Source organism: Falco biarmicus, chromosome 11, assembly GCF_023638135.1.
Source record: "Falco biarmicus isolate bFalBia1 chromosome 11, bFalBia1.pri, whole genome shotgun sequence".
NCBI lineage: Eukaryota > Metazoa > Chordata > Aves > Falconiformes > Falconidae > Falco > Falco biarmicus.
The window spans coordinates 27,942,353-27,956,124 of record NC_079298.1 but is presented as its reverse complement, the minus strand read 5'-3'; the positions used below and the strand labels follow the sequence as shown (position 1 = coordinate 27,956,124).

General features: G+C 56.7%; 1 protein-coding gene across 1 annotated transcript; it reads left to right on the top strand.

The window, feature by feature from the left end:
* Window positions 1-304: 304 nt before the first annotated feature.
* On the top strand, window positions 305-13,508 carry LOC130157117 (regulator of G-protein signaling 5). The gene is made up of 5 exons (XM_056356289.1): window positions 305-446; window positions 5,706-5,816; window positions 8,550-8,611; window positions 8,731-8,897; window positions 9,416-13,508. Exons 1-5 carry the CDS (start codon window positions 403-405, stop codon window positions 9,575-9,577), a joined length of 546 nt encoding a protein of 181 aa, XP_056212264.1. The 5' UTR covers window positions 305-402; the 3' UTR covers window positions 9,578-13,508.
* The last annotated feature ends 264 nt before the right edge of the window (window positions 13,509-13,772 follow it).

The window sequence follows — 13,772 nt, the reverse complement described above, 5'->3', positions numbered from 1 at the left end:
CTGGGAAAAAACCTTGCTTGAATGAAGCATTTCTACCTGGCTTTTCTAAATACTGACCTGGAGCCTGATATGTCATTAAGTCAAAACTCCGTGGGCTTCCCAAAGACCCCCAAACAGCAGCTTGGCCCTTCCAATTTGATTACCTGATCTCACCCCAGAAAAACCACATTTTTTTCCCCTCCACGTGAGCTTAGAGAGGAGAAAACAAAATCCAGAAGCCACTGGGGCCGGGGCCAGCTGCAGCGGGATGGACGGCATTGGTTACGGGGCTGGCGGGGGTCCAGCTCCCAGTGCTATATAGGAGTGAGAGAGGGGAGCTGGGCTGCAGACTGAGCTGCTGCTGCCTGCTTGAGCCATCGCTCACACTCTTCTCGTGGCTGAGGAAAACCACAGCCTGCCAAGATGTGCAAAGGATTAGCAGCGCTGCCCCACACGTGCCTGGAGAGGTGAGAGCGGCCAGCATGTGCCGGGGTGCCGAGGGGGGCTGCCTCCCTGCAGGGCTCTGCTGGGGCAGAGAGGCTCTTCCTACAGCACATCCCCACGATGGACATCTCTCATGGGGACTGGGATCACCCAGCTCTGAACTGGGAGGGAAGGGAGGCTTGCTGGCAGGGGCTCAGTGGGATGCTGCAAGTGGCTGACATGCTCAGGGAGGGGGGCAAGTGCTGATCCAGTCCCAAAGTCTCCCCTCTGGATTGGGACCCTCTCTGTGACTCTGGGCTGCCCCAAACCCACCCCTCAACCTCAGCCGCTCCCCTGTGCGGGCCCAGAGCAGAAGCCCGTTCTCCTCAGATCTTAATATTTGCAAATTCTGGGGTGGATTGGGGAAGGAAAAAAGCAGGAATGCAGTTGCCTTTCCGAGGCAAAACCAGCCCTGGCTCCAAAGAGCCTCAAAACCCTCTTTCGCTGCCTGCGCCTCCCTTGCACACGGATGAGGCACCCCGGCCCCTCTCACAGGGCTCGGCTCCCTGCAGAGCGCCCACCCTGCCCTGCTCCTGGCACCCATTCATTCCCCGCACTGCCCTCCAAGCCTGCCCGGGGGTGCTGGTGCTTCCCAGGCTGCTCCCACCCCTTGGGAACCCAGGCAGGCTCCAGCCCCCAGCCCCTTCCATGCTGGTGGAAACCCTCCTGCGGAGCTGGAGGGGCTTTGGAGGGGGTCTGGTGAGAAGCAGAGATGTGAGGGAGGCCACCGCACACGGTGACAGGGCACTCAGTCCTTGGTAACTCTGTGGAAGACTTCCCGTGTGAGTTCCCCAGCAAGGGTCTCCTTGCAGCTGCAAATGCCTTACTACTGGTTTTTAGAGAGTGAGGGTGGCATTCACTGTTTTGGGGGGAGCTCGAGCGAAGTTCCCCCTTGTCAGCTGAAGCTGCGCCACTGGAGGCTGATGCTGCTGGCACAAAAGCAAGGCAAATCCCCATCAGAGGCATGAACACAAATGCCTGTGACAATTTCTTGAAACATGCTTTTTGGCCATCCTTACAGCCCCATGCTCACCTTGCCTGGTCTGCAGCCTCCTGCACCACAGGCAGCTGAGCAGCACTCTTCCAGATGTGGGTAATCTCCATGTTTCTGCTCTGCTGTCATCTTCTTTGTCACTCTTCCGCTACTTTCTAATCCTAAACTAGTTTTTTTCCACTGCTGCCATGCTGCTGATTTCGCTGATCTCTGTTATGCCCTCAAATCCTCCCTCTTGAAGGCAGCTTCACTTACATGTTTATACACAGAGCTGGGACCCGGTTTGTCCCATGTGCATCATGTTGTGCTGCTCTATGAGGCATTTCAACAGCTGCTGGTCTCATGAGACCCCCCTGCAGTTCCTCACGACTGGTCCCCAAGTGCTGTACCCTGGCAGCGCAATATCTGCTGCTCGGCCACTGACCCCCTTCTCCCCATGCGAGTGACATTTCACAGCACAGTCCCAGCCCGCGCTCCCCAAGGAGTACACCATGTCCCCTATGCGTTGTGGGCTACCTTTCCCATGCCGTCATCCGTGAGATGAGCTTCCCTCCTGCAGCTGCCTGGGGTCTGGGGAGCCCATCCGGGGTCCCCTGCAGGCCCAAGAGGGCTGGTACCCCCAACTCTCCCCAAAGCACGTGCTTGCTGGCCTTTTCAGAGGGGGCTGATAGGTTCAGAGGAATCTCTTCCTACGGCCAGAGCTGCCTTGACTGCTCTCCAATAGACCATATTTGTCCATGTGTCCACCACAGCTCTCCGATGCAGCTGCTGCTGACTTGCCCATACAGCATCACACTCGCAGCTTCATGGCTCCTCACATCCCGCCTGGCGCCTTTTTCTCCTGAAGGGGCATTCCCTCTGGCACCCGCCTGTCCTTGGGCACAGCAGCAGCTTTAGTTCTTTGAGCCTCTTTTTTGTTTTTAAAGCTGGAGTCTCTCCTGACCCTCCTCAGCAGCCTTCTTGCGCCTGATATGTTTGACAGAGCCCATGTTTTCATTTAGTGCTTCTTGGAAGTTGTTTCTCAGACTTTTTCTTGGCTTACTCCCACATGTTCTTACACTTAACCTTCCACAGTTTACGGTCTTCTTGCTTTTTCTCACTCAGACATAGCTGGGGGCTTCTTGAAGGATGCCTTTTTGTTTATATCTGCCTCTTTTACCCTGCTGCTTAGCCTTTGCTGAAACCTTTCTTGAAAGCTTGTAATATATCTGCTGGAGGATGCCAGGATGATGCCTTCAAATAGTCCTTCCCTCCCACCAGCCTGCAGGCACTCAGCCCTCTGGCTGTCCTTTTTGTTCCCTTTCTACAAGCTTCCTCAGTGTCCGCCACCTCCCCATATTTCACAAAGGCCGCACAGCTGATGACTTGCTCGGCAGGAGCTTCTTGCTGCTGTCCCCACACTGGCACCTGCGGGGCTTCAGCAGGGTGGGCAGCCAGTGATGGTCCATCAACAGCACCATGGGATGGAGCCATCCCAGGAGCCCCATTGGGAGCAGCAAGCAGGGAGACTGCAACAGGAGTCCAGCATCAATCCAGAAGACCAGGCTGGGGAGAAGCCTACCCACAGCACAGCCTGAGAGAAGGTGGCCCCAGGGCTAAGCTTAAATGGAGCCCCCAGCCGTGGGCAGGGTGTGGGGCTCAGCTGGGGCTGCTCAGGGCCATTAAGGCCCATTAAGGCCTTTGAGCCTGACAGATGTTGGCCGTAAGTCACTGTCAGAGGGTGGGGATTGGAGAGAAAAATCTTGAACAGGTCTAAGCGTTATCCAGCAGAGCGTTTGCTGCTGTGTGAAGCCGCTGCCAATGGCACCCAAACCTTGTGTGTGTGTGTTGGCCTCATCCACACCAGGGCAGGGGGATCCCCTGGTCCTGCTCAAACAGTGACAGAGTCCTGGCCCTGTCTTCCCACCTCCTTAGGCTGCTGTGTGTTAGATTTGGCTCTCGGTGCCGCCCCTGCTCCCAGCACAGCCCACGCTTTCCCCCTGCCTGCCCAGGACCTCCCGGCATCCACCGTTCTGGCTTCGGAGGTGGGTGAGCCCCTTCGCCCTTGCTCTTCACCCCTGCCTCTGCCAGGCAGCAGCTCTGCGATGGGACACGTAGTCCAGTCTCCTGAAGGGACTGTCCCTGGTGCACAGCACCTGGCAGCGGGTCGGCTGTGGCGGCGTCCCTGGCTCTGCCCTTCTGAGTGTTGGGTGATGGCAGGGAGAGGGACACGGTGGCAGGTGGTATTTCTGCCCTCCCTGAGCCCATGCATCCCATTCCCTGTGGGGAGCTGTGGACACAAGCACAGACGTTTGGGAAAGCAGAGCCACGGGAGAGGCTGTCCTGCTCCATCAGCTTTCCTGGGCACCCTCTGCACCCACTCGTTGCTTCAGTGCCAACAGGGCTGCAGCTCCTGCCCATGTCACCTGCTGCTCCTTGCTGCAGCTGTGCCATCCATGTGGGTCAGGGCTTGCCGTGGGGGTCCCAGCATGGCAGTGCCAGCCGACCGGGTGCCAAGGGGCACCTGAGGCTTGCAGGAGAGCCAGCCCCCAGGCTCTGGGCATCAGGAGCCAGCTCCAGCTTGACACATTTATCTGCATTTTGTTTATTTATCAGAGGGAGGGGAACGAATGGTGCACGACAGCATCCCTGTCCCAGAGGCACCTCAGTGTGGGAGCGTGGGGACCTCGTCACCTTTTGCCTGGGGTCCTGGTCTTTCCATTCATAATTCAAGTTTTCTCAGAAGCGCAAGCAGCAGAAGCCATCCTGTAGCTGCTGTTTTCCATGAAAACAGTTGGGTGTCTGGGTCTGTGCTGCCCATGCTCTACCCCCACCACGGGGGTCCATGCAGACCCAGGCTGGGCTGCTCGCTCTGGCTGGCCCCGCTGCCCACTCCCATGCAAGGGCAGTTGTCAGAGGCAGGTTTCTGCCTGCGCCCCCTGAGAAGTGGGGGGCAGCCAATGTAGCAGCAGTCTGTGCTGGGTCTCAAAGAATCACCCAGGGGGCTGGCAAGTGGAAAACCAAAACACAGGGGGAGTTTCACAAAGAGGGAAAAAATTAAAGCAATGGAAATGAGATAGCAGACCTAGCAAGGGAGCGATCATCCGCACAGGGCTTGTGACAACAAAGAGCAGAAAGGAGAAGCGCAGTGAGCCCTGAAGCTGGGGAGCTGCAGCCTGGCTTTGACAGCTGTGCCACGGTGAAGGCACCAAGCCCAGCCAGCCCCTGGGGAGTGGTGTGTCCCCTCGCTCTCATTCACCTCTTGTGCCAGCAAGATGACCTGGAAGCCACCAAATGTTGCTGTGCTGGGGAAGAGTCCTGCCCTGCAAAGATGGGGTTGGGGCGGGGGGGCTGTCTGTTTTCACCCCTTTATTTCTTCAGCCTTATGCAGCACACTTGAGTTTGCTTTGCAAAAGCTCGGTTTGCTCTTGCTACCACCACCAAGCTGCAGCAGAGCAGAGCCTCCTCGGTGGCTTTAGATGCTCAGGACCATGTTGCAAATTGTATCGCATGGAAGGGAACACTGTGGGAGGCAGCTGGACCTGCTGTCAAGCCCCAGGAGCCCTCTCGTTTCCACATCCTCCCAGTGGAGGTGGGGAGCATGGCCTTGGGGCAGTGGTGACTGGCACTCAGCCTTTGGCAGGCAGAGCACTTCAGCTCCCGAAATCCTTCCTTCCCCTCTGCCCAGGGAAAGCAGCACCCAGGAGGTACTCTTTGGCAGGAGACTTCCTGCTGCAGACATAAGGCTTATATATTACTTATATATACACTATGTGTGTATATATATCTATATCTATCTCAGGGCACCCTGCTCCAAATGCTGTTGCCAGCATGGGGCTGGCATGGGGCTGGTGGGTGCAACATGGAACGGGGCTCGTTGCGGGGCAGCAGCCCAGCACAGCATCCTGCACAGCTCCTCCATCTCCTCACCAGCATCTCCTCCGGGCTCATCACTATAGAAACTGAGTGCTGCACACGTGTCCCCTAATTCATCCTCAGAGCAGCCCGCCAGCCCTGCTGATACAATTACCTTGGCCACAGATGAGGACAAAGCAAAGAGATCAAGATCAAGAGCTGCCACTAATTCTAAGTGCCTGGTTTGAATTGCCTCAACCAGGCGCCTTTACAGTCCATTTGTTCACGTGTAATTAATTACACAGCTTTGTAGCTCACCAGCAGCTGTGCAGGGGTCTGTGCGGGCACAGGGCAGAGACCACCCCTGCTGCCCCAGCCCGCTGCCTGACCTGCCTCTGCTTGTCCCTTCCTGCAGGGCCAAGGAGATCAAGACGAAGCTGGGCACGCTGCTCCAGAAGCCTGACTCGGCCATTGACTTCATCATTCCCTACCCGGAGAAGCCAGAGAAGCTGCCCAAGGTCCAGAAGTGAGTACTGCTGCACTGGCATCTGGGCCCAGCTGGAGGGGTGGGTGCCAGCCCCTTTGGGGGGCAAAGTAGCTGAAGCCCCGGCTGTGGGTGGGCACAAGGCTTTACACGGCAGGGAGCCCATGGCACGCTCCTGGTGACCTACCGGCTAGGTGCAGGCTCAGAGAGTTATGTCAGAGCAGTGGGAGATGTGTCAGGCAATACAGCTCTATGGAAACCAGATTTCTCATGGAAACTCTACTTTTGATGAGATTTCAAATTATTCGGTAGAGGTTTTGCCAGAGGCATACGACACTTGGCTTTCTCCGGGTCACCTGCCTCATCCCAGAGGTGCCAGCCCTACAAAGCCTGCTGGCTTCGGGGCGGCAGCGTGTCCCTGAGCTGGGTGCACAGCCCCATGGCACAACACCTGGCTCTGGGCAGCTCCATCATGATGGTACCATCTCACCTTATCGCCTTTGTCCTCAGCCTCTGCTCTCTGGCACTGAGCTGATTTAATGACAAAGCAAAGCAGAGGAGAAGCTAGAGGCTGATGGGCTGTGCTGTAGGATTAACAGTTCGAATGAGGCAAAATAAACCTTGAAAAGAAACGGTAGCTTAAATCTAAAAGCAGGATGGCTTTCTGGATGTAGGGTGATGGTCTCACCTGGGGTACCTCCAGCCCAGCCTTGGACAGCTCAGCCAGCTGCCTGAGCTGCTGTCCTGGCCACTCCTCTGCCACCCCTCAGCCCTGCCACCACTGGGTGTGTGAGACTGTCCTGGGAACACATGCCCCGGCCCCAGGGAGCTGCTCCCTGCCCTGGACCTGCACCCAGACACACACAGTGCTGGAGGACCCAGGTCTGACAGCACCCAGACTGCCTAATGTGCCTGCGGTAGGAGAGGCCGGCTGGCCCAGCTCATAGCACCAGGAACAAGGGCTCATCTTGAGGGACTGATGTGGCCATGTCATGACAAAACCAGGAGAGGCACGTATCCACTCTTCGCAAGGCCAGGTTTCTATTTCCACTTTAAAATCACAACCCTGTTTTACACCAGTCCTTCTCCCCACATTCCCCTTCAGCCCAGGCAATGTTACCCTACGCTGTGGTCACTTTGGTGGCTGTAGCATGGGGGGACGCCTGTCAGAGCAGTGCCTGCCAACCCGTGAGAGCTGCCGAGCCAGGCAGGGTGGGCATAGCCGTGATGGATGGTGCATTTTGCACTTGGTTGCTGCCAAGCCCCGGATGCTTCTGCGAAGGAGACACATTTGTCCCCATTACCCATCCTTGCAGAAAGCTGGAGAACTCTCCACTGGCCGGAGGAGTTGTCTCCTGCACTGCACCATCGCGCAGCCTCAGTATCACTCACCCATCAGCATCTTGCTCGCAGTTCATATCATCCCAGGGACATTCAGATCGTGGAAAAGTGAATTTGGTAGTTTCCAGGAAATCGGGATTGTGTTGGGTTGCTGCAGCGATGCTCCTGCTCATCAGGCTGGGGAGACCCCTGCCAGGAACATGGGGGTAGGGAGGGATTTTGATCCTTGATAGCAAGTGCAAATGCAATTTGAGGTCCAGAAACTGAATGATCAGAGCCCCCATCATGGTCTTTACCGCTGAGTGCTGGCGATTTGATGATGAGTGAGGGCTGGACACCCAACTTGTGCCAGCCTTGCATTTCTGCCATTCTCTCCCCTGCTGGGTCCCCCCGGGCAGGGCGGCTGGGCAGGAGCACCTCCACTTGCCTCAGAGGCACCGCTGAAGCACCAAGGTCCCCAGGACTGTCAGGTTGTCCTGCCCTATGCTCCCTCCCCGGCCGCAGGGATGCTGTGCCCACCCAGAGGGTTTCAGCCCTGCAGCAGCAAACCAAGCCTGAGTGCAGTGCTGCGGGTGGCGAGCGGCCACGGTCTGCAGCCAGCCCAGCGCTCCATGGCCCTGGGGGCTTCCCTTGCCTCCAGCGCTGGGCATTGGCCCCCGTGGGCCCCCAGGGCAGCTTGGGCGAACTCCTTGAGGCTTAACAAAACCACAAACAAAAAAACCCCACAAAGCTCTTTAGGTCATATTTACAAGCGTTGCATTTTAAAAAAAAAAAAAAAAAAAAAAAAAGGAAAAAAAAGAAAAAAAGAAAACCCACGCAGATGAAAAACACTGAAGGTTTTCACTGGGGAGGGAGGGAGCTGAGGCCGGCGTCATGCCCCGCCGTGGGGCGTGGGAATGGGGCGGCCGGGTTGTGGGAGTGGAGGGGTGCTGACCCCAGCCCCAGCAGTGCAGAGCTGGAATGATCCAGCCCCCTCCGCCCCTCCCCACCCCCCGCAGCAGGGAGCATCCTTCCCCACTCCAGCCGGAATACATAGGGATGCTTCCCAGCTGCCTGCAGACCCGCCCCCCACCCCCACCCCCCCCGCGACTCTGCTCTCCTGTGCATGGGTGCTGGGGCAAGCAGGGCACCCACAGCTGCAGGGGGGACTCACTTTGCAGTTTGTCCACGTCTCTGCTCAAACACGGAGGAATTTGCCCACCCAGCCCCGTCCTCACCCACCTTCCTTGGCACTTGCCTCTCCCCAGGAGGAGGGTACCCGTGCTGCGATGCAGCGGCACCCTATAGCCTGACCATCGCCCCTGCTCTGCAGCAGTCTCCAAGGCCTGTTCCTCCATTCCTCCCCATTTTTAAAGGAATTATTTAAAAACCTGGAGCCCAGACCAGGGCTGTGGGGTGAGCATGGACCACCTGGGCTTTCTTTACTCCCTTCAGGCCATCACCGGAGGAGGCTCTGCAGTGGCGTGATTCCCTGGAGAAGCTCCTGCAAAACCCCTGTAAGTTCACATCCCCCTGTGGTCACGTCTCCCCACCCAGCATCCCTGCCAGCGCTCAGCAAGGGCTTGCCCCCCCCGGGATCGCTGGTGCTCAACAAGAGCTCGCTGCCCCCCCACAGATGGGCTCGCCAGCTTCCGCACCTTCCTGCGCTCTGAGTTCAGTGAGGAGAACGCTGAGTTTTGGGTGGCCTGCGAGGACTACAAGAATACCAAATCCCCTGTGAAGATGGCAGAGAAGGCCAAGAAGATCTACGAGGAGTTCATCCAGACCGAGGCACCCAAAGAGGTCAGTGGCTGTGGGCCAGGAGATGGGAGCAGGAGGGATGAGGCTGCTGCTCCAGTGGCCTCCATCCCAAAGGAGAGCGGTGGCTGCAGGGCACCTTGTACCATGGCTGAGGGACTCGGAGGGCTGCACCCTCAGCAAGGGGCAGCCCCATCCCCACGTGCTGCACTCCCACCCCACACAGCCCTGGTGCCCCCTTTTACATGCTCAGCCTCTGCTGGGCTGTCTCCTGCTACAGGCACCTCCAGCACATGCCTGTCCCCCTCTCCCCACAGAGGGCTTACGTTAATTGTAAGGGATGACAACTGACAGTAATCCTCCTTCCCTGGTTAGCTTTGCTGCAGGATAAACCTCATCCTGACAGATTTGCCACCAACAAATCCCCCCAATAAGTGAACCTGCTTCAGTCCCTCCCCTCGACCTTCGCGTGGTTGTTGGTAGGACAGAGCAGGCAAGGGGAGATGCCATCACCCACACCTTGCACAGGCAGGATCCCCATCCCTCTCACACTCCCATCACAGGTGAACATCGACCACTTCACCAAGGCTGTGACCATGAAGAACCTGGCGGAACCATCACCAAGCAGCTTTGACATGGCCCAGAAGAGGATCTTTGCCTTGATGGAGAAAGACTCCCTGCCCAGATTTGTGCGGTCGGAGTTTTATCAGGAGTTAATCAAGTAGCAATGTGGCGGGGCTGTGCGAGATGTTCCCTGCAGGCAGTCCCACTGCTTCTGTCTAAACACCTGCCCCTTCTACTGCAGCTGCTTTGCTTTCTTCATACCACCCTAGAAGAGCACCCAGCGGCGTTGCTAAACATCTCCCCCTGTGCTTTGGACTGCCAGATGTCCTGCTGTTTCCTCTCTTACAGTCTCTTTCCTCTCTCACAAAAGACCCATTATCAGAAATCCCTGGTGATCCTCACTGGGTTTGGGACCCAGAGGGGCAGCAGAGCAGCCCCAGCCCCGCAGTGACCGGGAGCCACTCGGGCAGCCGGCACGTCCCTGGCACTGCAGGGCTTGGCTGTAGCCAGTGGCTCTGACACGCCGGCTCTGCCTTCTGAAGACTTCTTAGGCCATAACATTTCTGAAGACTTCTTAGGCCATAACATTTTTTCTCCCCGTTTTGCACATATCGCTGGTTCAGCCCAGGCTCGCTCCCTCCTCCCGGCTTCCCGGGCTGTTGCTGAGGCTGCGCAGGGCACCCACGGCTGGCTCTGGCCAGCAGCACCTGCAGCCCCGGCACGTGGGGTAGGGCATGCCCACCACACGGCTGGCATCACCTCACCTTCAGCAAGCAGCCGATGGGCTGTGCAGTGATGGCCGCAGGGCAGTGACAGCAGTGTGGCAGGGACAGTGGAACGGCAGGGATGGCTGCATGGCGGTGCCAGGAGCCGCACGGCTGCGTGCCACAGGTGACCCCTGGCTGGCGTGAGGGGTGGGCAGAGCGAGCCTGCAGCACCGCTTCCCCAGTTGCTTCCCACTAAAGACAGTAAGGAGGGTAAACGAGATCTGTCTGTTCAAAACACCGGGACTGTTTAGCAACCCAGACCTCCCGCTCGCTCCAACCGCTTGCATGACGTGCTGAGCTCGCAGCCCGCAGCCCACACCCGTGTCCCCTGTGCCCAGCTGGTGGCTGGTGGTGTGCTTGGACTGCAGCTTCAGGTGTTGCTGCAGCGGCTTCTTGCTCCAGTTGCTTCTCTCTGCAGTAGGCACGCCAAAGCGATACTTCTGCACAAACCCAATCGAGGGGCATCAGTTAGAGGAGGGAGGAAAATCATAGTAGGGGAAAAAATGCTGCAATCGCAACTCTTCAGATCCAATTAAAAAATATATATATATTCAAAACGAATCCAAAAAAACAAGCCCAAACACAAAACCATTATGGGAAACATGAAAAATAAACCCCTGCCTTCTTGAACAGACAACAAACTCTGCTGAGTTTGTGTAGCCTGCATCTCTCCTGTCTCCTCCCGTCTGCCCAGGACGTGTTTCCATAAGGCTGGCTCTTAAAAAGACCAGCTCTTTTGAAATGATTCAAAGCCAGCCCACTGTTCACTACCAGAAGAAATGACATCTGAGGATGGGGCGAGGGTTTACGTGAAAGGCAGCTGGGGTCTCATTTCAGCCTTGAGGAGAATGTGATGAACGCCCGTTCCATGGGGCCTGGACGTTTTGTCCCTGCGATGGGTTCCTGGTGCAGCACCTGCAGGGCCATGGCTTGCAACGAGCTGCTTCAGCCGGCAGCCTGACAGATGTCGGCAAAATAACAAGTGGCCGTGCTCCCAGCAGGCATCCTGGACCAGCCACCCCCCTCCGGCTGCTCAACCTCAACTGCAAGTCATGAGACTCCATGCGAAATGCAATAAGATAAACAACGAGTTTGCCAGCCTTGTCAAGACTTTCAAAAGCTGATCAAAACCCCACCAGCCCCAAATATTTATGCATTGTCACTATGGCGATGAAGAAAAATACATCCTGAGCTGCAGGAAGTGGGCTGCATTTTCCAGGCAGGGATGGGGAGGCAGGGGAAGGATGGAGGCCATCACAAACGTGGCTTTTTTTTTTTTCTTTTTTTTTTTTTTTTAAAGTCTGGAGCAAATGGCCTGGGAAAGTCAGTGTTGGAGCAGCAAGGGGTGATGATCGTGGGGCAGTCCCCTGGGGTGAGCATGTGGGGGCGGCCCCAAAGAGCCCAAGGGAGCCCACGAGCAGCAGCAGGGTCCTGTCAGAAGAGCACAGGATCCCCTGGCAGCACCCACTGCCCAGAGCTGGTGGGCAACAAAGGGGAGGCAGGAGCAGGGCTGGGCATGGGCTGGGCTGGGGGGGGATAGGGGGCTTGGCTAACCTTTCTGCTGCACAGTGCTCCTACTGCCTCCGCCCACACGCGCTCCCTGCACCCTCCTGGCATCTCCATGAATTGGTGTTGATGCAAGTGGGTTCAACATGCTCAAGGTCCCTGTTTACAGCGTGACCCGTAGGAATGGAAAACCTGACAGGCTCCCCTGCAGAAAGACCTAGATATTTCATTTTTACATCTTTTACATTATCCTATTTCCAGATACCGTCACCCATACAGTGAGTGTGAGTTTAACGCACAGTTAAATGCCAACACTGACACCCCAGAGGTGGGGTTGCTGCTGGAGGCTGGCTTGCTACACACCACCAAAACCTGAGATGTTACTAGCTGCAACAGCAACGTGTGGGGCAGGGCGAAGGTGTCTAGGTATGTATGTGCCAAGAGGAAGGGTGGAGGCTGGAGTCAGGAGAGATGAAATAGCTCCATTAGAAAACCCTCCCCAGCTTGATTTCTGCTAAAATGCTGGAAGCCTACTTTAGGGGATGATCATACAGGTGCCAGTGATCTACAGGGTGGCCATCAAATGTGGCCTCTGAAGTGTTTTGGAGCTCCTGGGAGGTTGTGTTTGTGTAGAAGGGTCATTTGGCTAATTACTCGGGTGGGTTCACCCCTTGCCCCAGAAAGGCGGCAATGCCTGTACCCACCCCATGGCCAAGCTTTCCACAGGCCCAGAGGTATTTACTGTTGGGCTGATACCAACCATCATATTTCTGGTCAGAAATACTTCATGTATTTTATTACACTTTCTCTCATAAAAATTGGCAATGTATGAGCACTACACACACAACATAGTACACCTGTATCCCTATAGCCATATATAAGTATACACACACACATATATACGTACTCCTAACATGGACATCTGGATCCCCAGTGAGTCAGAGAGTCAAAAATAAGAGTTTCTGGATCTTGTGTTTGAGGTCTGTCAGAGAGACGAGTGTGCGTGGGTTTAGTGTGGTCCCAGACCCCATTGAGGGAAACCTTGGCCATTCACCCAAGCGAACGTGAAGGTGCATCTTCCAAAACATCCCCTGAAACCACCCTGTGCCTGCGGCCGCTGGGTGCCCATAGCTGTGGTGCATCCCGGTGCCCGAGCTGGTGCAGGAGGCAGGTCTTGTGCCCTCCGAGGGACTCCAACCCCTGCCGTGGGGCAAGGCAACCCCACGTTGCAGCCAGGGTCCCAGGCACCAGGCGCTGCCTCCGTGCCTGCCTCCGTGCCTGCCCGGTGCCCTCTCCCCACCACGGCAGCACGTGCAGGAGGGCTCCCTGCAGCCACATCCCCTCAGATTAACACCGGGGGATTGTTTGCTGCATGTTTTCTGGTTACTTCAGTGACCCAGACCCTGGCACCTCAGCGGTCATGATGTGCATCACGCAGCTGTCCCCTGTACGCTGAGGCAGGGCTTTGCTGGCACTGCCCTGTCCCAGTCTCGGGGACCACCAAAGCCTGCAAGGCAGTGGGGGGAGCTGCCCACGGGGGGCTGAGGGTGTCCTAGGGCTCGCCCAGGCTCCCCTGGTCACTCCCTGCAGGTGCCGAAGGCTGTGGCCAAGGGCTGGAGAGAGGTCAGGAGGTGGGCATCGGCTCCTCACACCCACGAGCAGCAGGTTTTCATCACAATGTTCTCCATGTGATTCCCACTGGAGATCTTCACATGGGGAGCACATGGGGCACTGGTGTGCACTGAGGAACTGGTTGTGTTAACCCATATTCATGTACCACTCAGTAAACCACACATAAACATGTATTTCTGCTACTGTCTTAATGGACTATTCCTTTTGTCTCTGCACTGACGGTGCAGCGTTTCCTCACCCTCTACGGGGCGCTCCCCAAACTTGTGCCCAAAGGCCCTGGCAAGTCTGGGAGCTTCTGTTGTAACAGACGTGGTGGTTTCTCTGGAAACTGAAAATGGAATAAAAACATCATCCCAGAAGGCAGAAGAAACTCCCCAGTGCCAGCATGGCAGGGGCATCCCCAGCCCCGCTAGCAAAGCCAGCTCCGGCAGCAGCAGGGGCTGAGCACAAG